The 27,552-nt window shown below is 50.6% G+C and overlaps 1 protein-coding gene across 1 annotated transcript; it reads left to right on the forward strand.

Annotated features, from left to right (window-relative positions):
* The first annotated feature begins 1,478 nt into the window (after positions 1-1,478).
* On the forward strand, positions 1,479-25,800 carry IGFBP5 (insulin like growth factor binding protein 5). Its single transcript, XM_071747757.1, has 4 exons — positions 1,479-2,857; positions 20,534-20,760; positions 20,927-21,046; positions 21,458-25,800. The coding sequence occupies exons 1-4, from the start codon at positions 2,527-2,529 to the stop codon at positions 21,587-21,589; spliced, it is 810 nt and encodes a 269-aa protein (XP_071603858.1). The 5' UTR covers positions 1,479-2,526; the 3' UTR covers positions 21,590-25,800.
* The last annotated feature ends 1,752 nt before the right edge of the window (positions 25,801-27,552 follow it).

Raw genomic sequence — 27,552 nt, forward strand, 5'->3', positions numbered from 1 at the left:
GGGGGGTTTACTTGAATCACACGTAAACCTCACCCAGAACTAACTGATCACTTTTTATTTCCCTCTCCCCTAGTAGATAAATCAGTGCTTAGGAGCAAACTCCCACCCCTCCGCTCAGCCATTACTCCGGGCTGGGTTCTGCTCGTCCTTCTGTTCCAGGTAGAACATCCCTGTCCACAGCTGCCTGGGCGGGCCACGGGGCTGCACACGGCAATTTTGGAGATTCCCTTCGCCTTTTTCCAGCTTCCCTGCTCCTAGCAATGAATGAGCACTGAGGGAGGCAAGTGGCGAAGGACCAGGGCCCGTAGAGCTATAACCCTTAGGAATGCAGCGGTGGAACAAAAGACAACAAACCCCAAGCCGTCCAGGACAAGAGGATGAACATTGCAAAGAGTTTGGGGGTGGGTTTTTTGGGTTTTTTTGTTTGTTTGTTTGTTTGGGGTTGTTTTTTGTTGTTTGCTTTTTTTTTTTTTTTTTTTGCTTTTTGCTTTATTTTCTCCCTCCTACATTGTGCAGGGCAAGAAGCAGATGAAGATGAGCTAAAACGTGCAAATTGGACTTTACATGGCAAAAATTCCCCTTGTTTTCTGGCATGCCCTAAGCAACAGCGAACTTTTCCAAAGAGGAATCTAACACACTTCTTACAAGCAGCCCAGCCCTCCCTCCTGCTCACTGTCCGGCCGTGTTAACCCTTGCTGTTTGGGGGTGTCAGGGGCACACCCTAGCACTAAGCATTTTTATGCCTCGCCCAGGGGCAAAGAGGCAGGAGAGGAGAGCTGGGCACCCTGCACACACAAAGGCTCCTTCCCGGACCCGAGCAGGCGATAGTGGTTCCCTGGCCCACATCCAGCCATCTCCTCGCTGCGCTCACCTTTAGAACTGATGGGTTGCTGTGTGCATCGGCTCCCCTGACTCTGGAGGGTCCCCAGCTCACCCACTACCCAGGCAGTGGACTTGGGGGGGGGGGGGGGAGGGGGGGGCGGGGTGTCCCTGCCCCAGCAACACAGCGTACAGCATGCAGGATCAGGCCCCGCTAACTCAATCCCCTCCCCGCTTCCTCCCCTAAACACAGTGCCGACTTCTCCCTCCCAGGCTCCCTGAAGCCCAGAGTGCCGTGCAACCCAATTGCAACCACTTTTCTCCTTTTTATTTAATTATTTAAAAAAAAAAAAAAAAATTCTGCTGAAACCGTGAAGATCTAAACTTCCCTCCCACCCCCCAATTCTCCCCATCCTCGGCATTCCCTTCCCCCTCCTCCTCCCCTTGTCTTTCCTAATATTATCCTTGATCACTGCCCGGGGTTTGAAGCCCAGAAGTCAGAAGCTGTGCACCCCACCCCCACCGGCTCGATGTGCACTGATAGGGCCCTCGCTGCTGGCACCTAGTCAAGCTGAGGTGTCATTGGGATCTCAAATTGCAGCTAGGGGCTGGCAGGCAGCCAGAGGCAGTCTATTTAAAAGACAGCCTGTTCTGCAGTATTCAGTCTCTTTAGAAACTTCTCCAGGGGAAAAGTGTTGGGAGATCTACAAAGTGGATTTTTTTTTTCTTTTTTTTTCCCCCCTTCCCCCAGTTTTTTACCGCTCCTCTGCAGACTTTACAACAAAACAGTCCAACTTTGCTGAAAACTTTTTTTTCTTATTTTTTCCTTTTTTTTTTTCCCTTTTTTCCGCTTTTTTTTCCTTTGCAAATCTTGGAAGAGGAAAGCGGGAGGGTTGAACAGAGCCGATCGAAACACAACTTTGCTTCATACCAAGCTTCCCAGCAGCTCGCTGCGTCGGGAGAGACTTTCTCCTGCAGAAGAAGAGAGAGAGAAGGGGAGCTTTGCATCCCCTCTTCCTTCTCCTCCATTTTTTGTTTTGGTTTGGTTTTTTGTTTGTGGTTTTGCTTGGTTTTCTTTTTTTTTTTTTTTTTCCCTGTCTCGACTGCTTTGATGCATTAATAGCAGGGCACTGGTTTTCAAGGAACTTTGCTCCCTTCCCAACCTGCCTCCTCCTAGCCCTTTGGGAAGAGTGTGTGCGTGTGCGTGAGTGTGTGAAATCGCGGTCCCACCTCCCCAAACCCCCCTGCTCCCCCACGCCTCCCCCTGCAACCTGTAGGCTGTGCAACCCTTGCAAGCTTTTTTCCCTTTCCCTCTCCTTCCCTCCCCCTCTCTTTTTACGCTCCCGCCGACCGCGGTTGCGAATTCTCCCTTTCCAGGCTAGAGAAAGCTGAAAAAAGAGAAAAAGGAAAAAGGAGAAAAAGAAAAAAAAATACAAAAAGCAAACCTAGACGCTCCCCCTCTCCCAGCGCCAAAAGAAAAGCAGGAGGGTCTCGCACCCCGAGAATAAACCCAGCGTGGGGCGCCTACAAGCAGGGGCTGCTCTTTCCTTTTTGATTTTTTAATTTTTATTACTATTTTTAATTACTATTTTTCTTTGCCCCCCAAAAGGGGCAAGCGGGAAGTAAGCGGAGCCCGCCCACCTCTCCCTCCCCCGCCCCCAGCCGGCGGCAGCCCCCCGCGCCCCGTCCCGCAGCATCCCCGCCGCGATGCTGCTGCGGCTCCTGGTGTTGCTGGGCGCCTGCCCGGGGCTGTCGCGCTGCCTGGGCTCCTTCGTGCAGTGCGAGCCCTGCGACGGCAAAGCGCTGTCGCTCTGCCCGCCGCCGCCGCTGGGCTGCGAGCTGGTGAAGGAGCCGGGCTGCGGCTGCTGCCTCACCTGCGCCCTGCCCGCCGGGCAGCCCTGCGGCGTCTACACCGAGCGCTGCGCCCGCGGGCTCCGCTGCCTCCCGCGCCAGGGCGAGGAGAAGCCGCTGCACGCCCTGCTGCACGGCACCGCCGTCTGCCTCAGCGAGAAGAGCTACCGCGAGCAAGCCAAGGCCGGTGAGTGACCCGCCCCCACCCCCCACCCCCAACCGCTGCTCCTGGCCTCATGCTTTTCCGCCTTGACTGCTCCTTTTCCATCTTGCCGCCTGCTTTTTCCACCCCATCACCCGGCTGCTTTTCTCCCCGCTTTCCGGGTGCACTTCCATGCCCCTCCGCACGCTTTTCCGCCTTCCTGGCTCCCTTTCCATCTTTCCGCTTGCTTTTCTACTTCCTCCCAGTGGCTGATCTACCCTGTAGCCCCCTTCCTCCCCCGGCTGCTTTCCCATCCTTCCGGCTGCTTTTCCATCTTCCCAGGTACTCTTCTATGCCCCCGCTTGCATTTCCACCTTCCCTGCTACTTTTGCATTTTTGTGCCTGCTTCTCTTTCCATCCCCACCCTCCCCAGCAGTGTGCTTTTCTGCCTTCCCGGCTGCTCTTCCATTCCCCTCCACCATCACCAGCTGCTTTTCCATCTTTCTGGCGACTTTTCCATCTTTCAGCGTGATTTTTCTCTCTCTCATAAATATACGACAGCTTTTTCATCTTCCAAGCTATTTCCCCATTCCTTCTTCTCCCAACCCCCTCCATCAGCAGCTTTTCCGAGCCCCTGGTTGTTTTTCCGTCTTTTCTGGCTGCTTCTCCACCACCACCACCGCTTCCCCTGGCTGCTCTGCCATCCCACTATTGGTTTTCATCTACTTTTCCATCTTATGGGCTGTTCTTCCGCCTCCTCCCCCTAGTTGCTTTTCCATCTATGCAGGTACTCTTCCATCCCCCTGGCTGTACTTCCATGCCCCCTGCTGCTTTACCATCCTTTCCATCCATGACCTGGTTGAACCTCCTGTTGCATCATCCCACAGCCTCTCCCATCCCCCCACCTCCCCTTTCTATCATCACCTCTGGGTTGTCCCATCCCCAACGGAAAGCTTTTTTTCCCCCACCTCCCAGATGCACCCTCTCAGTCACAGCTGCATCCCAGCCCTTCCCCAGTTCCATCCTTTACATCTTTCCTGCATCCCTGTCTTCACCCTCTCCCTGACCCTTTTCTCTCACCATATCCTCCACTTTGCATTGAGTCCCGAGCTGGCCTCTGCAGCTTGGGATACAGAGGAGGGCAGGGATCCTCCTTGCAACCATCTGCCGTATCCCCAAAGTCCTTAGCTCCCCCTAGGGTGGTTACTCAGCCTCCAGCTTGCTCCATGTGATGATTGCAGCCTGCTTTTACCGTCTGGATGTCTTTGTTGAGAGATTGGTTTAGCCCAGGGAGGTGCAGGTGCATTAGGGGCAGGGAATCTCTGAAAACAGCACACGATGCTGCACAAGCAGCACACAGTTTTGCTAATAACCGGAAAGAAGAGGTTAAAAGCAAGTATGAAGGCTGGCATGGTAGCAGCTGTGCAAAGCCAAGCTTCTGAAATGTTTGCACCTTGCACGTGACAGAAGCACGAAAGGAAGTGCTCCTTCCTTCGCTTTGGTACGCGTTAAGCTCCCATTTCTGGATCCTGTAGCTTGTGCAAGGACACTTCTTCCAAGTGTACAGGGGAAGCAGGGAGGAAACTGGGGGAAAACCACTTGGAACAGAAAATACAGAAACAAGTCCCCCACTTTTTTTGGTCCATGAAAAAGCCCTTTTTGCTTGCTAGCAAGCTTCTGCTTATACCAGCGCAATGGGAATCCATTTCTCCTTTCCAGCACCTAATAAATCTTGATGCTTTTATTATTTTTCCCCTTTGCCGCTCGCAGGCAGTCGTTGTGCTGCTATGCTCCATTCTTCAGAACAAAACCAAATTCTGTGTGTATAACTTCACCCTAACCCCCAAATGACAGCAAATGTTACAGCTCCCCTAAAACAGGCCAGAAACAGCAAAGCTGAACTTGGTTTTGTGAAGGGGAGCATGAAGGGGAGAGGGATGGGAAGGACCTTCTCCTGGCTGAGGCCAGGAGCCGTGTTCCTGCCATGGAGCCCAGGAAGCCGGGCAGTAACCCTCTGGCAGTGGAGCTATGTGAAGTATCCCAGAGCGCGTCATCCTCAGTGTTTATTTACTCTGCGCCTGTGTGTGCGCGGCCGGGGGCAGGCGGTGCGGTCGGGAAGGCAGAGCTACGCAGCCAAAACGCAACAGTAGTTGGGAGAGCAGGGCCGAGGGTGCCCTGTGCAGGCCAAAGGCACCCGAAAAAAAAGCTTCAGCGCTCGGCTCCCAGCGCAAATCTCCTTTCGTTCCACCTGCATTGCTCTTCCCAAGGAAACTGGTCCTTAACAGGTGCTTTACATGGAAACTTTGGCCAGTCCTCTTGTAATATTGCTGGTTTTGGTTTCCGGGGGATAGGGAGCCCCCATTGAATGGACAAGGAAAGGGATAGGAATGACTCTAAAGGGTTGTTGCAAAACCAACCCCCTGGCACCACCTGCACTTCCAGTTTGGAATCCCTGAGTGCCGCAGGGAGCTCTTTTCAATGGGTTTTGTTTGCAACCAGGAGATGGGCCTGGACTGGAAAGGCTGCTGCAGGAAGCCATGAGAGACCAGCAGGCTCCTCTTGAGATTTGTGCGATTGCAAAAAAATAAAAAATAAATCAGGAATTCCTGAGGACAGGAGAGGGAAAAAACTCTCTTGGCATTAGACTGGTAGCATGTGAGAACAAAATATATTTTCATAGGCGTGTTTCTAAGCAACGGGGCAAGGAAAGAAATGAAGTTTAACTTGAACTTTCTGGCCTCTGCTGGCTTGGCCAGCAATGCAGAGACCGTGCGCTGGGGAAGCTGGCCTGGCCCTCCAATCTGTCAATGACCAAAATTGGCTCTGAGCTGCGAACAACTGAGAAAGAATCAGCACTTTGCAAAACGAACTGTATGACAACAGCAAGGCTAGATCAAGCTGCATTTCTATCTATTTCTGCTCTTGTGCTGTCTGAGTTTAAAATCGCAGATGCTTTCCTCCTTATCGTCAAGGTGGAGGCACAACAAACGGTATTGCATGAGCCCAGGCCTGGGGGGCTGGACTTGGCTCTCTTTGAGACCAGATGTCTCGCCTGGGGATAAGATGCTCCCGGGTACCGCGCCTCGCTTTCCTCATCTGTAATATGGGCACAACGGTACTGAGAAATGCTACTGAGCAGAATGTGCTTTGAGTTCGCTGAGAGGTCGGAAATGAATGCAAGTGTGGGATTAAAGGGCTTTGGTAAGGCTTGTTTTAAGCAGATGGATGTGTAGGTATCTGACAGGAGAGTCCCTGTAGTCCTTCCTGGCACAACAGTCAGACACTGACTGAAAGCCAAACATCACTGCTTTAATTGACTGTTCCTGGTAAAAAACCACGAATGAGTTTCATCATGGCACACGCTGCAGGATTCTGGGTTTTCTCTGTTTTGTTTAGGTTTCCTTTGAAATACACCATGTCTTTCCATTTTTCTCCCCCATGCTCCTGCCAGACTTCCTCCTGCTGAGACAGCAAGGTCAGGCCGAGCGCCGGGGAGTGGAGGGCACAGATTGGAGCCTGCTGGCCTAAAAAGGTTCATGAAAAAACAAAGGTTGTCAAATATTTCCTTCTTCTAGCTCATTCCTGCTCTCTTTCTAGAAAGCGAGCAAGACTTGGCAAGTTTCCTCCCAAAACCATGAGCCAATGATAACCAGGAGGGGAAAGGGGGGCCTGGTGGGGGGTTTGCAGAATTAGCCCTAAGAAACTTGTCTTTGCTGTGTCAGCTGGAAGTAGGCGGAGGAGGAGTGGTGGTGCCGAGCCCAAGTTTTCTGTGGCTTGTGTTTGGTGCAGTCCCTTATGCCTCCCCAACATATTTCCCTGCACCCTGTTTCTTCTTTCCATGCTCTTCTGCTCCTCGCTTGGGAACGGGGGGCTTCAGGAGCAAGCTATGGGGATGTGGTGGGGCAGGTGGGTAGCCCTGTGCCATGGTCTGGGGTGGGAGTTAGGGCAGGAGTCATGGGAGCGGGGCACTTGGGACACACCATCTTGAGAACGTGTGTCACTTGGGGAGGGACCTCGTTGGTCCTTTGTGCAAAGCAGCTTCTGAGCTGTCAATGCAAAAGCTAGTAGCAACAGGCCTACAAAGCCTCAGATCTGAAACAGGAAAGTCTCCATTTTTCGTTTGATCTGAAGTTTCAACAATAACGATATTAAAAAAAGGAACAGAAAAAAAAAAAAAAAAAAAAAAAAAAAAGGTGAAATCCATCAGGTGCCAGCAACAGAGCCGGGTTTCTGCGGTGTGTGTATATGGGGGAGTGAGAGATGGAGTGGTTCAAACAGGAAAGGAGGGGCCTTGGCTGGAAAGATTTTTCAGCAGCCTGGTTTCTAAGGAAGGAGGGAGAATATTAAGTAGTTGATCCAAATGAAATTCCTGCCGGGTGCCAGCAGAGTTCACCGGAGAAAAGACATGGCTCTCTGTGAGCGCGTGTGTGCGTGCAAGAGGGACAGAGCTGGTCCTGAGCTCCAGAGCACTGCTCTCAGCCTGGACCTGATCCAAGTGAGCCCCTCCAGAGCCTGTTCCACTACAGCCTGGAACAGGGGCTGGTCTCATATGGGAGCCCCTGAAAACCTCAGGGATGCTGGAGGAAGGCTTCGTGCCTCCTCGTGTCACTATTTAATAGGACCAGCCCAGATGATTGTCGCGCCTTTGGCACGTCAGTGGCGTGAGCGGAGTTGTGTGTGACTGGAAGTGTTTCCGTGACTGCGGGGGGTGAGGTTTCTCCTCAGGCTCAGTAGAGAGGGGTAGGAGAGCTTGGGTACGTTTTGTGCCAGACTCAAGGCAGACCCCTATTTCTTTAGTTTCATAGTTTGGCACACATGTGTCTGGGTGGCCGGGAAGGAAGGAGAGGAGGAGAAGCAGCGAGCTGGTGCTCCTCGCATGGAACGCAGTGCTCTGCTTCCTCCTAACGTCCGCTGGAAGTTTTACTCACTCTGGGTTGAAAGACATGGCAGCTGGAGGAGCAGCTCCAGGAGCTGCTGTAGCAGTGGTGGTTCCCAGCGATCTTCACCCAAACTGGAAAGCTTGGGAGCAGTCTGAGAAGTGGAGCAGGAATCTCAGCCCCTCCAGGGCTCATCCTCCTCCTATAGCAAGCTGCTAAGAACAGCTGCAGCTCATTTCACCTGTGCTGTTACAGGGCAGATAAAAGGGCCCCTGGCATGGCAAATCCTGCCTGTTTAGTTTGTTTTTTTTTTCTCCAAGCACTTAGTGCAAATTCAAGGTCAGACACAAATAAAAGTAGAATTTGGCCAGAACACACCTGCCCCTCAATGTGGGCTTCAGAGCAGCAGGATTAATGTGCACAAGGAAGATATGCATGTGAACATATGCACACATGTACCCACATTCACACACCCACACACGCCTGCACAAACATTTAATGTGTGCAGACACACACATGGAGCATTTTTGTCTCTAGGGGCAGATTGGTTTCCAGGCAGCACACAGAAACCTCTCTTAGGTGCAGTGGTTCTGCTTCTGACTGGCATGTTGGTATTTTGCCATCAAGATCAGATATTGGATTACAGATCAGCCTACCCTGTCCTCCCACTGAGGGCTGAGAAATGAGATGCAGCAGGTGAGCATATCAAACAATGGGAGGCAAGGAAGGAGATAGATTCAAGATATTCCTCCCAGCCACCTGGGTGGATCCAAACTCGCCCCTCCTGTGCTTGGAAGTGGGTTGTTTTTTCTGGATAGATTGAGTCTACATTAGTTAAATACCCCAAGAGATATCCCAGTGAAGGTGCAGATGGGTTGCAGCTTGCAGAAAGAATGCAGCCAAGCCACCTCCTGCCCCATGCTAGGGCTGGAGAACATGGGGGGGGGAAAGGGGGGGGGAAGGGGGCTAATGGTACCTCATGGCATCAGTGGAGATGTTGGTACAAGGGACACTGAGGCTGCTGGGACCCTGCAAACTTCTCTTTGTCTAAGCAGCAATAATTGGCCTTTGGAGAAGCAGGAAAAAAGAACTGAACAGAGAAAAAAAGGCAAATTTGCTGAAAAGTGGCAGTCTCAGGGCAGGATAAACAACCTTCAGTGTTGCGGAGGAGGAAGCAGCAGGACCTGAAGACACGGTGCCTGCAGAGGTCAAAGATGATCCAAAGTTTGGCCTGGGTGAGCTCACTGGCAGCCAGCATAGTAACTACCTAGTCATTTGTAAGGAGAGTTTTTACTGGCAAAAATATGTTATCTGTTTATCTTTCATCATGGGTGTAGCAAAAACCATAAGGAGGCTCTTCTGGCAAGGAAGAGAGGAATATCTGGCTGGAATCCCCTAATACATGGACCCACCAGGTCCTTTTAGCAAGAAACTTCACACTGGAGTGATGTGCAGGGCTGCATGGGGGTCACAGAGCGGGGTGGCAGCTGTGCCAGTGCTCCTGGTTCCTTGGGCTGCCCTTTTGAGATCACTGTGCACGGGTCACGCTTGATGCCTCAGCCTATCTTGGAAGGCTCATGTCACATCTGGTGATGAAGGAGTGACATCCCCCATCCCCTAGCCACTCAACCCCCACAGGACACTCTCTATTCCTTCAGTTGTGTAGCCAAGGCAACTCTCAGCAAGATGTTTTTGAGGTGGCTCTTTGATGCTTCTGAGATGAGGGGACTCCTTAGTGTTCATGTCAATCCACTGCTCACAGTTAATTCCAGCAGGAGCCAGTGTAATTTGTTTGCAGAAATGTGGGACCCTCAGTGGGCAGATTTGGTCTCAAGTAAGCCCTTTCTCAGCATGTTTTGGTGGGTCTCCTGTCTGCTTTTGATGTTTCCAGGACAAGTGTGCTAAATGCCCATCAGTCCATGTCTTTTAACTTGTGGTCTCTCCCAGCTTCTGGCTGGGAAGCCTCACCTGTCTTAAGCACTGCTGGCAGGAAGGTCCAAGCCTCCTCCAGCTGGTGAGAGACTGGTCAACAGGCTAAAGGAGTCATCTTAAATTTATGGAGTCATTGAGCATTTTGTATGTGTGTGTGTGTATGCATAAAGCTTTGCTCTCACTATTACCCTCGTTCTCCAGACCCCTCAGATATTCCCATAATTTTTCCTTGTGCCTCCACCCTAGTGGTACTGCCACCTTTCATGCAGAATGTGGGAATGGAGGGTCAATAGCTCCCCCCAGCAAACTGGCATTTTGCTTCTTATTAGCCTGGTAGAAATTGATGCTAAGTACCTTTCCTCTGGGCCCAGAACATCACAGGCTTTTGGACACATAAATCCCACCATGGGATCCGACCAGCTGCCTCAGTTCTCGAAGGACTGGGAGGCTAAAGCCAAATAGGCTGTTGGCTTGGGTAGGATTGGCAGGATTGCTGTAAGCAGCTAGCTACCTGCCTCGAGGGCTGTTACTGTAGTTTGGTTTGTTTGCTTGTTGGATGGACACAGCTGGCTCAGTGACTGAGATAATTGTTATGTTGATGAGGATAACTTGCCTGGTTGCTATTTAAGGGCAGGAAGGTAATCCTGACAGATACTTAAGGAAATGATCCCCTAGCTAAACTAGAGAGGGAATTTATCTTAAAGGTACCTTAAGTTGAGGCAAAGTTGGTCATTCTTTGGTAATTCTTTTTGTAGAGAACCAGCAAAAATATTTTCCTTTTCCAAATTCACATGGGGTTCATCCTCAGAAGACAATTGCATGAACAGAGTGATTATTATTCATCCTTAAGAAATCAGATGTTATGCATTGGACTTACAGTGAAAATGTAGTAGTTAAATAAGCCAAGTGACCTACTATAGGACTTGTCTTTAAAGTTTTTTTTATTTTCCCATCAGCTCTTTTAAATTGGAAAGTTTTATTAGGGAGTGACTGCATGTCTTATGCCTGTCCAGCAGTCAAGTATTGTGCTGCCACAGCCATGTGTATGTCTTAATATATCTTAATAATGTTTAGATACAAAGTGACATACAGTCATTTGCTTTCCCTTGTGACTTCTGCTTTCCTGAAAAAATACCAGAAGTGGGTAAATTTTTTTCTGCATCATTTATAATCACTGTTCAGTTACTTGGTTTTGTAGTAGCAGAGGTGGCTGGAAGGTGCAGGAAAAAGAGTGCAACTGGGATTTTATAATTCCAGACCTGTGGCAAAAGGTGATCGGTTGTCTTGGAGCTTCAAATCCCAAAGTGAAGGTCTGCACCTTTTGGTCCATCAAGTGACCTGTGATATTTTCTTAATATTGAAAAGCATCTTTACATCATGTTTAGCCAAAGGGAATTGGTTAGTGTCTGCAGTGGCACAGTGCAGGGAGGGAAAAGGCTAGGAGAGGCAAGAGTCATCTGTTAAAATCAAGTTTCTGCTTATCAGTATTGTCAAGAGTGTGAACATCAAACTCCATGTACTTGTTTGTGGATTTCTTAGGTGGATGGGGAGACTAATGGCCAGACCTACTCCAGGTAAAGGCTTTCTGAGAGAAGGAGCCAATAAGAAAGTAGAAGGGAGTCCTGCGGGCAGAAGTGGAAATCTCATGGCCTCAGAGCTCATAAAAGTCAGGTTGGATGGTACATGTGATGATGTGTCATCTGCTGCTGACACAGAGATGAGCAATGGATGATCTTACCCATCTTTTCCATCTGGTTTAAGGCAGAGCTGCAGAACTCAGGCTGAAGGTCTAGAAATCAAACCAGGCTAGGCTGGAGGTTGCAGTCACAGCTACACACCTGAAATATTTGTGGTGTTGGACCAGTTCTCACCCAGCACCTGACACAGGTGCATCTTCAGACTCCACCTGATGTGCTTTCATGTCTCTTTTGGTCAAGAAAAGGGCTTTCTTGGAACTTCTTATTACAGGCTGCTGTTGAGGCTGACAGAGACCCTCAATAACGTAAGTAGGGATGGATCTTTTGATGGGAACCACTTACGTCTGGTGGGACTGGTGTCTCCTGGATTCGGTTCCAGTAGGCCAGCTGCTAAAAGCTCCTGCTCAGTGTGAAAATTCATCAGATTCAAAGCCCTGTTCAAAAAGGAAAAGCCACCTTTATCCATAAGCAGGCCAGAGAGCTTAGGGTAAGCTGAAGTGTCTACATCTTTGGTAGGACATCCTCTCTTCAGGATCATCTCCTTTAAAATAAAGTTTCCCTCTGAATTTCAGTTTTGCTCTTTGTGCCACAAGGAAGCCCCATGGAGAAAATGTTTGCAAATAATTCAGGGATGCTTGTCAGGAGTACTTCAGATTCTCCTTTCCTTTATTGTCAGTTAGGCAGAGACTTCTGCAGTCTTCTTTTTTGAGTTTTCCTTTGATCTTTTTTGTTTCTAGTTCCTTGGAATCCTGGGGGGGGGAGGGTTGCCACCTATTTTACAACTAATGGAATCTGCCACTAGGTTGGATTTGTTGGAAAAGATGCAAGACTAAGAAAGACCAAATTATTTCATGCTTTCTGTGACTGAAAAATATGTCTTGGTCACTATGATTTTGAAAGATGATTTATTTAGATTTCTCTGGGTCATTCTGCAGTTCAGCTCTCAGCTTCTTTTGCAGTTTCAGCATATAGAATGGGAAACATCTGCAGTCTCCAGATGATGGGAAGGAAATATGTTTTATCTTCCTATCATCAGTGCACCAGCAACAGGAGCTTCTTGATGTAAATCTAATCCTGAAATACTTCCTTCCCCTTCACTTGCCAGTTCAGTTCTTTGGAAGTTAACTTAGTTCAGGAAATGTCAGGCTTATAAAAGCATCTGAAAATAGAGCACCTGCAGTTTTGCAAGATGGTGCACATTGACATCATTTAATTGAAATGGATGGATGTTTGCTGATAATCTTACTGGAGAGAGAAACTCTGGAAATTTTCCCAACTCTTTTACTGCTTAGACATTTTAAGTACTCTCGTGCACAGAAATAGTCATCAATGGAAACCAAAAGTCTCTGGCCATGCTTCCTGTTTACCCAGACCTTCACCTGGACTTGGTGTGTCTTCTGTATGCATTGCAAATTCCCAAGCCTGTGTTAAGAATTTACCGTAACCAGATCTGGGAGCTCACTGGAGAGAAAGAGACAGTTCTAAGACAGCACCTGTCTCCTGCTGAGCTTCAGTCCTTGCTTGTGCATCCCAAGTCAGAGCCAGCCCAGCCCAGCCCAGCAGCTGGTGCCCAAGATTGGCTTTTCCAGCACAGCATGGATGCTTGGAGTCTGCTGAACTAACAGGTAGCAACGTGTAGTGAAAGAGCTTACATCATGGAGCTTCCCGTATCTAAACCTGCTTTTCTCCTTGCCCTAGAGAGTTGCTCCCAGGGAGTTTTATTTTGTGGCAGTAGAAAGGAAGGGCAGCTCAGGAAAGTATCATTTGGCACACAGTAGCATGGATCCGTCTTTACACTTCCAGTTCCCATAGCTGTACCTCTCCCACCTCCGCAGCAGTTGCTGGCACTGCGGAGAAGTGGTGCTGACCCAGAGATCCGTTCCTATAGATAGGCCCTGAACTTCCAGAGCAGACCAAAACATGAGCCAGTTCCCTTGAGAGCTCCTTTCCCACATGCTGAGCTGCATTTCTCCCCCATCCAGCTCTGTATGACACTGAGGTCATCAAGACGATGATCTCCCTTTCCCATGAATGCTGTGTGAACCTGGGGGCAGCCCAAGCACCTGATATTCACGCTCTGCAGGTGAGCCCTGGCTGATGCAGCAGAATCTGTATCCACAGGTTTCTGCTGAGGAGACATTAATCTCCTGAGAAAGAGCTGGTCTTCCAGGCTAGTTCAGCACTGCCAAAGCAATAACTCAAAAAAAAAAAAAAAAAAAGGCTACAGTATAGCACATCCCTCTGCTATCCATCTCTGTTCCGTGAGGCTCTTCAGGTATTCCTGAGCTGTTCCCAAGCATCCTTCTGGCTCTGAATTAATAAAATGGCTATGCCTTAATCAGGGGTTGAATCATTCCAGTCCTCTGGCTACTTTTCTGTCTCTTCTCTGAGAAGAAGAGATTCTTCTATTCTCCTAAAAGGTATCTCTGTGGGACAAGACAGTGAGGTCCCAGCAACTTTCACCATACTGTCCCAGGTACTGGAATACCCCAGAGCTCTCTTCCAAAAGCTTATGTGGCTTTTGAGCCATGGACTATTTTATACTCTGATCCTATGTCTTTGTTAGGAGACTGGGCATGGTGGGGCAGATTAGGGGCTTTTGTGGGTGCTTCACAATGCTTTGACTGCTCAAGACTTATTTCCACGCTCTGCCTTTGGCAGCTGTTGAGTTACTTAATTCTCAGTAAAGGAAATAGCGTCTGTGTTTTCTTCCTGTGCCTGTAAACCAGTTTGGCACTGCCACCCATGAGAGCTGCATCACAGGCTACAAGGGTACCAGGACTGAAGAGGTGGTAGGATTTGTCTCTCTTAACTTCAGACTTTTGGAGGCCTAAGTGTGACCACTGGAATCACAGATGCAGAGACTGGAGCTCCTAGAGATATGTCATTCCACCCTAAAATCAGCACCCAAGCCAAATGAGAGGACTAGTCACAATTTGGAGGGTGCAGCATCTCTGCAATGATTTTGACATAGTTTATCCATCCATCAAAGCCCAAACATCTCTGTGTTAGCACAGAGGTTTTATTTGACACAGATGCCTGTTGCGCACTGCTGGGACTTGGAGGAGGCGGTGGGGTGGTAGTCCATACAGGACTGCTGTTTTTCTGTCCTTCTTGGTGTGTGGTGTCTCCTCCCAGTCTCTCATCACCAGCATGCTGCCCCGCCAGCCTCCACCAGAGCGGCCGCGCTGAACTGCCGCCGAGTCCCCACCAAAGCACAAAAGTTCGTCGAAAGTCCAAAGCACATTGCAGCTGGCTCTCCAGCAGCTAACGCCCTGGGCTAACAGAAGGACTGGCCAAAGCCTGCATCCCCAGTCCTGGCTGCTCCTCCCCTGGTGGGTGCCAGACCGCCTCGGGCTGGGCGGCCGCCCTGAGATCACCGCCTGACTTCACCGGGGCGGTGGTCTGGAGCAGTGACCCCAGCCCCGGGCACAGCGCCCAAGCTGCCGCCACTGCCCACCCCTGCAGGGCTGAGGGTAACTCGCTGGGGGGTTGTGCCTGTAAAGGGAACATAAATGAGCTGTTCTTTGTTAGGGCAGCAAAAGCTCCCTTCTCTCTGGGCCTCATGGGAGCTCGGGAATGCTTTTGCTCAGTTGTGCTCTTCAGCTGCCAAAGGGCGCGAGATGAGATGACCCCTCTTGCTCTGCATCTCCTCCCTGCTTGCATTATCCCCTCCCTGCCTGCATTTGGAGAATGCAGACACCGTGGATGTCTCTGTGTGCTGACCAGGAGGGAGGGATTTTTGTTTTCTCGTCATCCTGGGTACAGGTGCAAGTATAGGCTGGAGAGAAACTTGCCTGCCCATCCCAGGATGTTTTGGTGTAGGTCAGGCATGTCCCTTCTTCTGGAGTGGGGACACATGGAGGGCAGCTGGGGGAAATGCACATTGGGGTCTTTATCAGACAGGGACCTAAGCACAGACTTCCTGTATAACACCCAATTTGAAGAAAAATAAGTACATCTCTAATGTGATTTGCAAGTGCAAAAGCTGTTTTCAGGGGCATCACAAATGTTCCTCTTCTCTCAGCCACAGGGAGCTCAGGGAAGCTGCTTCATGATGCCCAGTGAGAATAAATACCAGAAAGGCTGGAGCAGGAAGGAGAAGTGGGATGAACCCATCCCTCAGGCAGGCATAGGAAAGAAAACAAACATTGATTTCAGCAATCATTGCCTCTGCTTCTGTGTGTGTGTAAAGTCCAGCAAGAAGACACAAAGCAGCTGGCATGGGGCTGGGTAGATTATGGAGCTGTGGTAGATACTAGGCTCCAGCTGTTTGAGCTGAGGAACTCATGTTATGGGTAAAACTTGGAGGGAGTGTCCAAATCTGTCTCTGTTTGGCACGTGGGGGTTCCCATCAGTCAATGGGAACAGGAGAAAAAAAATCCCTCCCTCTCTTCCACAGCTTCTTCTGCATTTTTTTTTTCCATTTTCGATTACCAACATCAGTTGCCTAGGTGTTTTATCCCAAAATTTTGTCCTTTCCCCCCAAAAAAAAGCCAAGGTATCAAAGGTCATTCAGACAGGTTTGGAAAACACCATGTTCCATAAGCAGTAATGGGACAGACACTGGGATCCTGCAAAGACGGCTGCCACCAGGGCTCAAAATCACAAGGAGCCTGTTGTAAAAGCAGGGGGTCAATCATGAAGTCCTGCAGCTGATGGTATCCCTTTCATGGCCATAGTGCAAGATGGCACTCCATTCTGGAGGTAAATCCTCCTTCAGTGGAAAGCAGAGACAGTGGAAAGCACTGCTGTACTGTGCTGTTCAGCAGCTGACATTTGCTGCTCCATGAACAGCAATATCTCAGCCCTGGGTTAATGCAAGCCTTCATTTCTATCTTGCAATGAGCACCTCTAGCAGAGACAGCCCAGTCTGGGGCAGAGGGGGGACTGGGCAAATTCTCAGGATCTCCTCCAGTGACATTTGCTGTCATTCCTAAGCTAGAGGTTTAATTAAAGTCCCCGTTAAGTCTTTCTCCAACACCTTCCTGCTTAAGTGGTGTATTATGTTAGTGCTCATGCTGTAAATAATAATAATCCTGATAGTAATCAAGAGGGCTGTTTAGTAATGTTGTGCTATGGCTGTACTTGTCCTTCTTAGGTGTATGTGGTTTTTGGGGAGGTTATTGAACAGGACAGCAAGTCCTGTGGATCTGATGAGCACGGATCATTAGCAGGGGTGGTTACTACATACTTTTCCTACCTTCCTGCCAGCAACCCATGAAAATGTTACAAAAATTCAAGGTTCCTAGGTATTTGGAACAAGCTTCCTGCTCCACTTTGTAATACCAGGAGAGAGGGAGGTGGTGTTCCCACACGCCTCACGCCCACATCCAAACACACCCACCTACCCTGTGGGGACCTCACACATGTCCAAAACATCTGAAGCACAGAAGCATCCAGATTTTTCCCAGATGCAGGAAAGTGCCTGGGCTGCTCTGAGTGGTATCTGATGAGGACAGAAAGCATACAGGAAGAAGAAATTTGTGGCTTTCCACAAACTCTGCCTGGTGTTTACTCTATGTCCCTTCTGTAGGGGCAGGGTGAAACAGTTGGAAATGGCTCCTGCTGGGGAGCTCCCTTGGGTCATCCGAGAACGGGGAGATGGAATGCTAGAACAGAGCACACCCCATTCTCTGCCATGGGTATTTTCCACCTCCCAGGGCTCTTGGGAGCCTGCATGGACTAGGACTTCAACAGCAGTCCTTCTGGCCTGCCCTGTGTCAGGAGTGTGTGATGCTCTTCTCTCTTTCCCTGAGTCCTCACTGAGCACCACCAAAGTATCACACCAGACATGAAGCCAGAGGGTGACTCTTGAACTGAGAATCTTGAATTGAGTTCAATCTCCTGTCTTGGCTGTAGGATCAACATCACCTCCAGGCTAGCCAGTCATCCTTGGCTTGGCCAGCAGTCATTCTTCTGTGTGGTCAGCGAGCCTGAGACCTCTGCTGAGAGGTCACCTCCTCCTGAGGAGTGGGGAAAAGGGATGGAGAAATGAAAGCCACCCACCTCCTGCTTCCTACTGTGCCCTGACTGGGGACACAGTGTGTGTGGCCTCCCTGCCCGTGCCTTGTGTCCCCAGCTGAAATACAAAGCTGTAGCATGCACTGCACACAGCCACCGCCTGCCTGAAACCCAACCCCCAGCACTCCAGGGCCGATGTAGGAGGAGGCTGCAAGGGGCTGTGCAGTGGGCCAGATCCTGACAGCAAGGGAGGAGACACTCCAGCCTCCATCCTGAGTCCCAGACAGGTGCAATTCGGGCTCATTCAGGAAAATTGGGCGTTGCTTCTGAGGGTAGCTCCTCATGAGGAGAGGCACAGCAGTGCCAGTGCTGCCTGCCACCAGCCAGCCAACCTGGTGAGGCAGAGGGAGGTTAACAAACAAGCTGGTGGGTGAGGATGGTCAGGCTGGTGCAGCAGCTCTGGAGATGCTAACGTGAGTGTCTGGTCCCAGCTGCAGTGGGCAGCTGCAGGTTGATGTGGATGAGCCAGCCAGGAGGCGAAGGGGGGGAACTGCATGGATGCTGCTTGTCCCAGCTCTGTCCTTCCCTCTCCTGTGTTGGCACAGGGAAGGTCCCTCACCAGCTGCCCAGAGCTTGTCAGGAGTTTGTGTCAGAGACCTCTGCCCTTCAGTTTGTCAAAATTGGCTTGTTAGTATCAAATTAGGGAACAGATAGTCAGGTGCATGAGCAGAGAGTGTTTCAGCCACGTTGCTGAAGGAAATTAGGCTATAAAAAACACCAGAGGGCAAAGGAAAAAGATCCCTCCAAGGCATCCATGGGGTTCTCACTGGGAAATTAAGACCCAAACTAGGCACCACTGCTGAGCTGCAGAGGGGTCCCACCACAACCATCCCTTGTTGGATTGCTACTTGAAGGGGGACCCATGCATGTCAGGGAGGTCAAAGAGGTAATTTTCAGGTGCTTTTTCATCCCTGCCAGAAGAGCTGGGCTCAGGCTGGGAGCTGGGAAGCTTTTGGTGCACACTAACCCTCAGCTCCCTCTGCAGAGCACTGGGCTCCTGTAGCTCCCATCTCCCCTTGCCAAAAGGGTTCCACGTTAGTCTCCGGCTCCCAGACCACTTTGGCTTGCTGGCAGCTTGCAGGAAGCAGCAGGAAACTGCAGGAAACACCTTACACTCTGTAAGGTGTTTACAGAGGCTGAAGCTGCTGACTGTGTGAACAGGCTGAGCTGTTGCAAACACCAATTGCATCATGAGTCCCAGGTACTAGACAACACATGCTGTTTTCCTGACTGAACCCTCACTACATTGACCTATTTGTTATTTTAGGATTTCCCAGGTAGCTGTGCCTCTGATACTTGTTATTGCAGTGGTATTGCTCCGCATACGTTATTGTAGAGTTGTCTGTGTGAGTATGAAACCTCCACGCCCCGTAATTACCATAGGACAGCCCAGGGAGATGCCCTGGCTCTGCCTTGTCCAGCCCTAGCAATCAGTGCCAGAGGGGATTCCTGGGACTGACCACAGTGTGTTCCATTGCCATGGAATAGCTTAGTCACTGCAGATGTCTCCGGTCCTCTTTCAGACCTAAGATTGCTGCAACAGCTTTGTGGCAAAGAATGTGCTTCTGCTGCACCTTGTACAGTGTCTTTTCCTCAAGGACAAGACCATTCCCAGTTTAATCCATCTCTTCTCTATCCCTAGTCTACCACCCCCCTGTGATAGAGCAGCCCTGACCTGTGGGTGCCTTTGAGTCTAGTAGCAAGAAAAAAACCTCAAGCATAAAAGCATCATGGGGCAAAATGACAGAGAATCTGGTGCTGGGGTTATGTGGGAGTCCTGGGGAGGGTGTGTGGGGTCATTATTGTTGTGGGTGCTGAGTCTGGGATGCTAACCCAATTCTGTTCTTGCAGAAAGAGGAAAAGAAAGAAGGGCTGCTTTAATAAATAAGTGGTCGTAGAAATGTTTCCAGTTTTGCTTGGAGAGGGCAGGTCGCTTTGGCAAGAAGGAAGAAGAGACTGGTGATGTTAATCAGGTTTTATCCTGAGCTGCCTTCTTTTGTCCTGACAGTGATGTTGCAGGAAAGGGCAAAGTTGATGTCCCACTATCTTCACCACAGGGTTGCAGCAGGGGTTGAACTGGGTTCATTACCATCGAAGTCACAGGAGATACCATGAAGGGAGGGATTTCAGCCATTCTGGTGGTTTTCCTCCTGCTGTGGTGGGTTTCACTGTGCTCACTGCCCAGCCAGCACAAACCTGGTGTTAGTGCATGGCTGATGGGAACTGGGAGACTGGGAACCTAAGGAGTTTTTAACTCTATTCTAATTTAGTGCAGAAATGACCCTTTTTCACTCTAGTAGCTGCTCTAAATGTCACAAGTCATCTAAGTTTAGACTGTCACCAGCTCTCTCCTATATATAACCGTGCAAGGCTCCTGACTGCATCCTGCCGGCACGGGTCACTCTTGGGTGACCTGAGGGGTGTATAGGAAGGTGATAGCCATGGCAGAGCCTCAGTGCACTCCTTCCTGACCTTGGTACCATCAGTGGCAGCTGCAGTCAGGCAGCACAGCTTGACAGAATTAGCCCAAGCTTTACTGGCTTCTTGGTGCCAGCCAGTGGACAGGGGCTGGTTTGGTCCCATAAGCATGAGCCTGCAGGCAGAGGATCCTGGAGATCCTAGCGCTTGCTGGCACTTGTCAGCCACATCTTTGGTATCCGTGCACAAGTAATCTGCCAACTTTGTGGTGCCTTTGCTGTGTGATTGGACTTGTCTTTGGAGTTGTCTCGTCTTCGAGCATCCCTGGCTTTTGCTCTTACATCTGCAACACAGGATGGGGTGTGAATTTGTCATTCTTGCCATGGCTCAAGAGTGGCTTCTCTGCCACATCTTGTGTGTCACATGGTCCTTTCTGGGTGTGGGATAACCATCCCACCAGACCTTCTTCACTGACACATTGCAGATGATGGTGGCCTTGTATGTAGGAGCCAATCCCAATGCTCCAAATATTCCATGCCCTCAGACACCTTCCTGTCCTGAGCTTGAGGGTCACACAGAAGCCACGCCAAATCCCACATAGTGGGGTAAAGCCAGGACTGTAGGTAACAGCTGGGAAAAGGATTTCTTTGGTCATATATTCCCATACTTCCTGGTGCAAAGGCATCCTTTGGGATGGGGCGGGAGACTCCCTGTTCCAAAGCACACCCCAGTCAGATCATGGAGACCTGACAGTGGTATCCCTTCCTTTCCAGAACGGGAGTCCCGAGAACACGAGGAGCCAACCACGTCGGAGATGACAGAGGAGACCTACCCACCCAAGGCCTACCGGCCCAAGCCCGGGCGCCTCTCCGAGCTGAAGGCTGAGGCCCTGAAGAAGGACCGCCGGAAGAAGCTGACCCTGGCCAAGTTCATGGGTGTGGCAGAGAACACTGCCCACCCCCGCATCGTCATCCCTGAGCTCCGGCAAGAGTTTGAACTGGTGGGCACCTTCACCTTCCCTCTGTGGGGCTGCTGAGGGAGGGCTTAGTTCCTCTGGGGAGCAGGTGCTGGTGGAGGTGACAGGGGATTTGGGGCATTGGGGCATTGGCAGAAGGAGGCTCACTGCAGTTTGCTCCCTTTCTCACACTCCTTCTTGCCACTTGCAGGGCCCCTGCCGCAGGCACATGGAGGCATCTCTGCAGGAGCTCAAGAGCAGCCAGCGGATGGTCCCTCGCGCCGTTCACCTCCCCAACTGTGACCGAAAGGGCTTCTACAAGAGGAAGCAGGTAAGAGCCCCATGGAGGAACACTTCTCACCCAGGGAGGCTTTTCTGTGTCACTGTCCTAAATGGAAATTATGATTTTCCCTCTGCTGGGTGGAAAGGGTGCTGCAAGCATCTTGAGGCATGTTTGTTGCTGGGTGGCCTTGCTGATGGCTTTAAGTGCCATCTGGCTTGAGGTATGCATCTTGAAGGAGCCAGTGAGGGAGGAGGAAAAGTCAGAGAGCCCTGGGCTGGGATAGCAGCAGGGATGGAAATGTGCTGAAGGCAGAGCACAGGAGCTAGGTCCTACCCAGGGGATTGCAGTGCTGAGGTGAAAGGGGCAAAGCACAGGGTTGACCCCGACCTTCAATGCAAGAGACCCACAGGATAGCTTGTGACCATCTCCTGATCTCTCTACCCTTGGGTGTCTCCCCAGTGCAAACCCTCTCGAGGCCGAAAACGTGGGCTGTGTTGGTGTGTGGACAAATACGGCATGAAGCTGCCAGGGACTGACTACCTGAGTGGAGACCTGCAGTGCCACGCGTTTGACAGCAGCAACGTGGAGTGAAGTTGCATCCCCTCCCTCCACCCCATCACTACCTACCCAGGCTCCCTTCCACCCTCCCCTTCACACCTCCCCGGGACTCCGATTCCTTTCATCTCATGTACGAAGAAAAAAAGAGAGGAAAAGAAAAAAAGAGAAAGGAAGGAAAAGGAAAAAAAAAGAGAAAGGAAGAGTAAGAAGCAAAGCAAAAAGAACTGAAAAAAGAAGAAAAAGAAAAAGAAAAAGGAAAAGAAAATGAAAAAGAGGAAAAAGAAAAGAGGGAAAAGAAAAGAAGAAAAAAAAAAGAAAAGAAAGGAAAAGAAAAACAAACCCTGAAGAAACTGAGGACTCGGAATCTACAGCAGCCCCTTGACAACAAGGACTCAGCAAGGAAAGGACAGAGCCAGAGACAAGCCAGTTGCGGCCATTCTGCCATCCCATACCTTCCCATGCCTCTCGCGAGCACCGCCCGCATTCCCCTGCTACGACCAGAGGCCACCCTGATGTAGGAATATCTCCAAGTTGGTGATTTTCCAGTATGGGTTTCGGGCAGGTTAATCTTTTTAATTTTTTTTCTTTTTTTTTAATTAAGTAGTTTTTTTTCTGAAGGGTCTCAAGAGAAAACCTTGTGGCCACCAGCATCCCCCCTCCTCACTGCGGTCCTCCAGAGTTTCCTCCCCACATTTCTGGGACTCACTCGAGTCGATTTGATTTGACTTCAGCCTCAAACGACTGCTCCGGATCCAGGCAGATTTTGACATGTCAGGAGGAGGAGTGGGACTGCTGGCTCTGTATCTGGAGATGAGCCAAGGAGAGAAATACAGCACCTGCAAAGGCATGAGTACTCCCCAAAAAACATTCACAGACTTAAAAAAGCAATCATCCAAAAAGGAAAGTTATCCTCCTCTGTCCACTTTCTCTTGAATGGGAGGTCAGAAATCTTTTTGGACAAGTGGGATGATGACCATTGGTGTTGCCTGCATGCATGTCTGTGAGCATGTGTGTGCACAGATGTGGCTTTGCCTCCTTGCAAAACTTTGCCTCGAAACCTGCAATCTGGAGGGCTTAACTGTAAAGCATAGGGGGAGATGCTGCCTCCCCAGAAAACAATAATAATAACCTGCCAGACTAGGCACAGGAGCAGAGTTACAGAGGAGCATCAGTGCCTGCAGGATCAGGGCCCCACCAACACCAAGGGCTGCATCTGACCCCACAGATATGCAATCACTGTCCAGACTGAAGCATCGCTATGTGGGGACAGTGGGATCGGGGCCAAAACTCTTCACCACCCTTTATTGCCACAAGGAAGAACAACTATGGAGATTTTTATTTTATTATTTTTTTTTTTCACAGCCAAAAAAGTGGTTTGCTCCAGGGAAAAAAAAAAAAAAACAACCAAACAAACAAAACCCAAACAAACCTACACTTCATTTTGTCGTGAATTTTTGCTAAGGCTGGTTTATAGCCTTTCCCGTGGGTAGGAAAATGCCATTCATCATCTTTTCACGTTGAGGATACTGCTCACATTTGCCATAGCTGATTCCTGCCACTTTACAGTAAGGTCCTGCAAAGGGCCCTTGCCTTTAACCTGGTATCCAGCTCCTTGTTGAGTGACAGCAGCCACTGCTCTGTGGAGACCCACTGCCTCAGGTGCACTGGGACAGCCTTCAGCTGCCTTCCTGACTTTTTTGTTAGTTTTCATTTTTACATTCAATTTTGGGACTGTTGCCTCTCTTCTGCCCATGACAAGGGTTTCCGGAATGTTGGTGTTCAGAGGAGATCCTGCAGCAAAGGCAAGGAAGGAAAGGAAAGCGAGCCGTGGGGTCTGAGTGCTGCAGTCCCAGTGGTCAAACATCAGGGACCACATCCTACCACTGCAGCTGGACCTGGCAGCCAGCCCCTCCCCAAGAACACGGCTGATCTCAGGGGGAAGGTTTCTGAACCCCTGAAGCTCCTTTGAGCATACCGGAGCTGGGCAGGGAGGAGAGGGAGTTGCCAGTGCCACCGGGTCCCTACCAGTGGGGACAGGACAAGGAGAATTTGACACTGAGAATCTCCAGCAGACGCTCCCCTCCATCATGGACTGGGCACCCTTACAGCCTTGCCAAGATATGGCATTGCTTCTCCAAGCATCTCACACACACACCCTCCTTCAGGACACTTGCCCCAGTCAAGGGCAGGAATGGATGCCCTACAATTATTTCCCTTGGAGTTCTGGCAGGGCTGAGTGTTGCTGATGGGCTTCCCCAGAGAGCTGGTGGGGCATGTTTGGAGTTGGGGACAATGTGTCTTCCCTTGCTGAAAAGAAGGGGATGCCCCAAATGCAGATCTACTAAAAAACAAGCCCTGAAAGAGCAAGGTGATGTCCATGTTGTTGGAGGGGGGAGTGCAGCAGGTGATGGGGCAAGGGAAGGGACACCTCTGGACTCTGCAGGGCTGATGGAGCAAGTTTGGTTTGACCAGGGTGTTGGTTGATGGTACAGTAAAGGTGGGGTGAAGAATGGGGTAGCAAAGGCAGGTGGAGGCACCTGTGCAAACACCCATAGCCACAAGTTGCCATTGTCACCACAGTCCCCCACCTCCTCTGCTTGATAATCCCTGTGCAAAACCTCCTGACTGTTACAGGCCAGTACCACCTTCCCCAGGACCCTTCCCTCCTTCTCTCTCCCTCTCTTGATTTTTTGTTTGTTTGTTTTGTTGTTTGATTTCCCAAAACTTGAAAGCCTTTGGCTGCAGAGAAAGGAGACATGCCTCCAGGGTGGGATGGGAGCAGGCAGAGGGACAGCAGCTCCCCATGGGCCTTGCCTTTCAGGGCTGATGCTTTTGCAGCATGAGGGTCAGCTCACAGGGCCTTGTGGTGGTCTCATTTCATGGCCACGATGGTGACACTGGGAGGGGGACACAGGATGCCTCCCTCGCAGCCCAGAGCACCAAAATCCATCCTGCACAAGCTCCTTCCTCCATTCACATCCAGGGCATGGGTGGTCCTGTTCCCACCAACCAAGGGGAAAGAGGATGCAAGGAGGGAGTTGCACTACCCACACTTCCCTAGGCCACCTCGACTCCCAGGACAGGCCACTGAGTAACCCCCACGCCCCCCTCTCCCTTGAGGATCCCCAGCAGGACGAGGCTGTTTGCATGCTGCACTAATAATTAGGACTGGGATTGGAGCCTGGGTCAGGCTGGAGCAAATTCAGGAGAGGTTGCCCAATGCCTGGGGCAACAGTGACAAGGTGTTCCTATCCTCAGCACCCAGTGGCACCCCTTGGCTTTCAGGATGAGAAAAACAAGAGGCACATGGGGAAGTGCTGACACTTTGGGCATCAGGGGGAGGCATGAGGCTCAGGGGTCTCCAGCCATGGCATTTGCACCTCGCCAGCATTGGTACCCGGGATGCTGGCTGGGAAGGAGAGGTCAAGGATGGCGCAGGGATGAGGACAGCTCTTCCACCACATCTCCCCGGGGAGTAAAGCTCAGTGGCTGGGCTACCCCTTGTCTGTACTGCAGTGGACTTCGAAAACCACTAGTCCAAGAGCATTTTGCACTATTTCTCTGCTCTCTCACCACCCTTCTCTTTTTGTCCCCCTTCCCCATGAAAATTTTCTTTTTATTGTTGGGGGGGTTTGTTGTTGTTGTTGATTTTAAATTTTTTTCCCGAACGGAGCATTGTATATTTAAGGACCGACAGTTCACCTCACTTCCAGACCGCTGTCCTGGCCCTGGCTAGGAGCCCTGCCTACTGTGCCCCCCTCCCCAGCCCCACCAGCCCCCCCACCACTGCCACCGGGACAGACGTCACTGCGCACGTTACCCACCGTTGTAACACAGTTGTTAAAACACACCAGATTCCGAGTTTCCTGCCTGGTTTTTATCTTTAAGCAATACTCACTACACATTTTACGATAGCTTTTTATAGCTTTACATACATACGGTAGCTCTGTTGTTTTGTTTTGTTGTTTTGTTGTGGTTTTTTTTTTTTTCCAGTAAACAAGAAATACTCATAATCTTACTGGTGGGAAAAAAAAAAAAAAAAGCAGTTTGTGAAAAACTGACAATGGAAGAAGAGCTTAATGCTCTGTTTAGCATTTTGTACTTAAAAAAAAAAAAATCTCACATTTTATTAAAAAGTGAAGATTGCTGTATACTATTTATTCAACTTATAATTTATGTTACTCTTTGATCTTTGTCTTTTCTCATGACAAAGCATTTATTTAATAAAGTTATGCATTCAGTTAGCTTGTGCCTGACACTCGTGGAGCATCTGCATGCTGGGGCCTGCAAGTGAGCTGCTCCAGCAGCACACCCCTGGTCAGTCGTGCTGTGCCCCTGGGGGGGCTCAGTCAGATTTATAGAGGTGCTGGGGGAGGTACAGGGCAGATGGTAGTATGGTGACAATGGTAAAGGAGATGTTTTGCCACTGGAGCAATATGCTAAGGCAACGTTAAAATTGTAGGCTTGGGGATAGACCATTCTTAGAGGTGCCCTATGGGGGAGGGGACGGGGGGGTGGTTTTAGCAATTTCTTTGCATGGATGTGACAGTGGTCACAGCAAAAGTGTTCAGCCAGGTTGTGGGGGGAGAGGATCTGGCTACTGGAGATGCTGAGCCTCCAGCTGGTATCCCAAACTGAGCCCCACAGTTACCAGACACAATGTTTGAGCCTCACACCTCTCTCTGGGCAGCAGGAAGATTTGTCCCAGAGTGCAGGATTATCCTTGCTATCTTGCAGCCCAGACACTTCATGGTCACCCTTGGTGGCCCTTCCTATTGCTCTGTGCCCCCCAGTGCCTGATCTGCCCCCCACCTATACACACACACACACAGCCATTACCCTTCATCCTACCACGAACCCTCTTATCTCCTGCCACTTGTGCCACCCCATGCCCTCTATCTGCCCTGCCTGACAGCATCATCCCATGTGACCAGTGCAGGGTGGGATGCAAAAAAGATCCAGAGACTGCAGGTTTCCAGGGGTGTGCTAAAACATACCCCCTATCCTACCTGCACCGCCCAGGGCTGTCGCAGCCACCTGCTCCTGATGGCTCTCTCGCTCCAGAGCATGGATGGGGCCAAACCTCCCACCCCGATCAAGTGAGGCGGGGGTAGGTCCGGAAACCCGGTGCCCCCCCCCCTTCTTCATGCCACCCCGCAGAGCTGAGCCCGCTGCCCACACGCACCCCGCGGCACAAGAGCCGCACAGTGCCGGAGCCGGCACCAGGAGGCGCCCCGAGCCCGCCGGCGGGGGATGCGGGGGATGCGGGCCCGGTGCAAGCTGGGCAGGGAGGCACCGTTGCTGCTTTCAGCCACACGGACACTGAAAATGGGTTCCCACACCCCCGACACACACACACACACACACTAGTAAATTGTACACCCACCCACAGGCTGTAGCTGTATGCATGTAATAGCTAGGCATAGCTTTTCATAGATAGTCATACATTATATTATGTTAAATCTTACTGCTTATAGTACTGCAAAATTTTTATGCTATGATAAAGTTGTTGATTGCCAGTGTGAATTGTTTCATGTGCGTACACCAGAGCTGCTGGGGTTTCGGCTGCTACACTGTGTGCAGCTGGCCAGGTCCCACACAATTACCCAAAGCCCAAGAGGCACAGAGCCAGCCCAGGTGAAACCAGGGAAAGCATCCAAGCAGTGACAGCCATCAAACCCATGCACACATACACACACATGCGGCCTTCAAGGCCATGTTACAATCTCGGGCAAACCTAACCAGAAGCTCATTGCTCACCTGGGCTTACTACTGTCCCTCTGCACCCATGCAAGGCCAGCTGCAGGCTGAAGGCTCCCATTCCCTCCAGCCCTTGAACCAGAAGGTGGTCCGGCTATGGCCGGTCTCTGGGCTCTGGCACCCCTGACACCTCCCAGCCCTCCCTGGGCAGGACCTGGCTTGGAGCACTCTGATGCTTCATGATGCTACTTGGCACCTACCCCCCCACAGCATCTCCTGAGCCTTCAGCTGCCCCC

Source organism: Heliangelus exortis, chromosome 6 (genome assembly GCF_036169615.1).
Source record: "Heliangelus exortis chromosome 6, bHelExo1.hap1, whole genome shotgun sequence".
Taxonomy (NCBI): Eukaryota; Metazoa; Chordata; class Aves; order Apodiformes; family Trochilidae; genus Heliangelus; species Heliangelus exortis.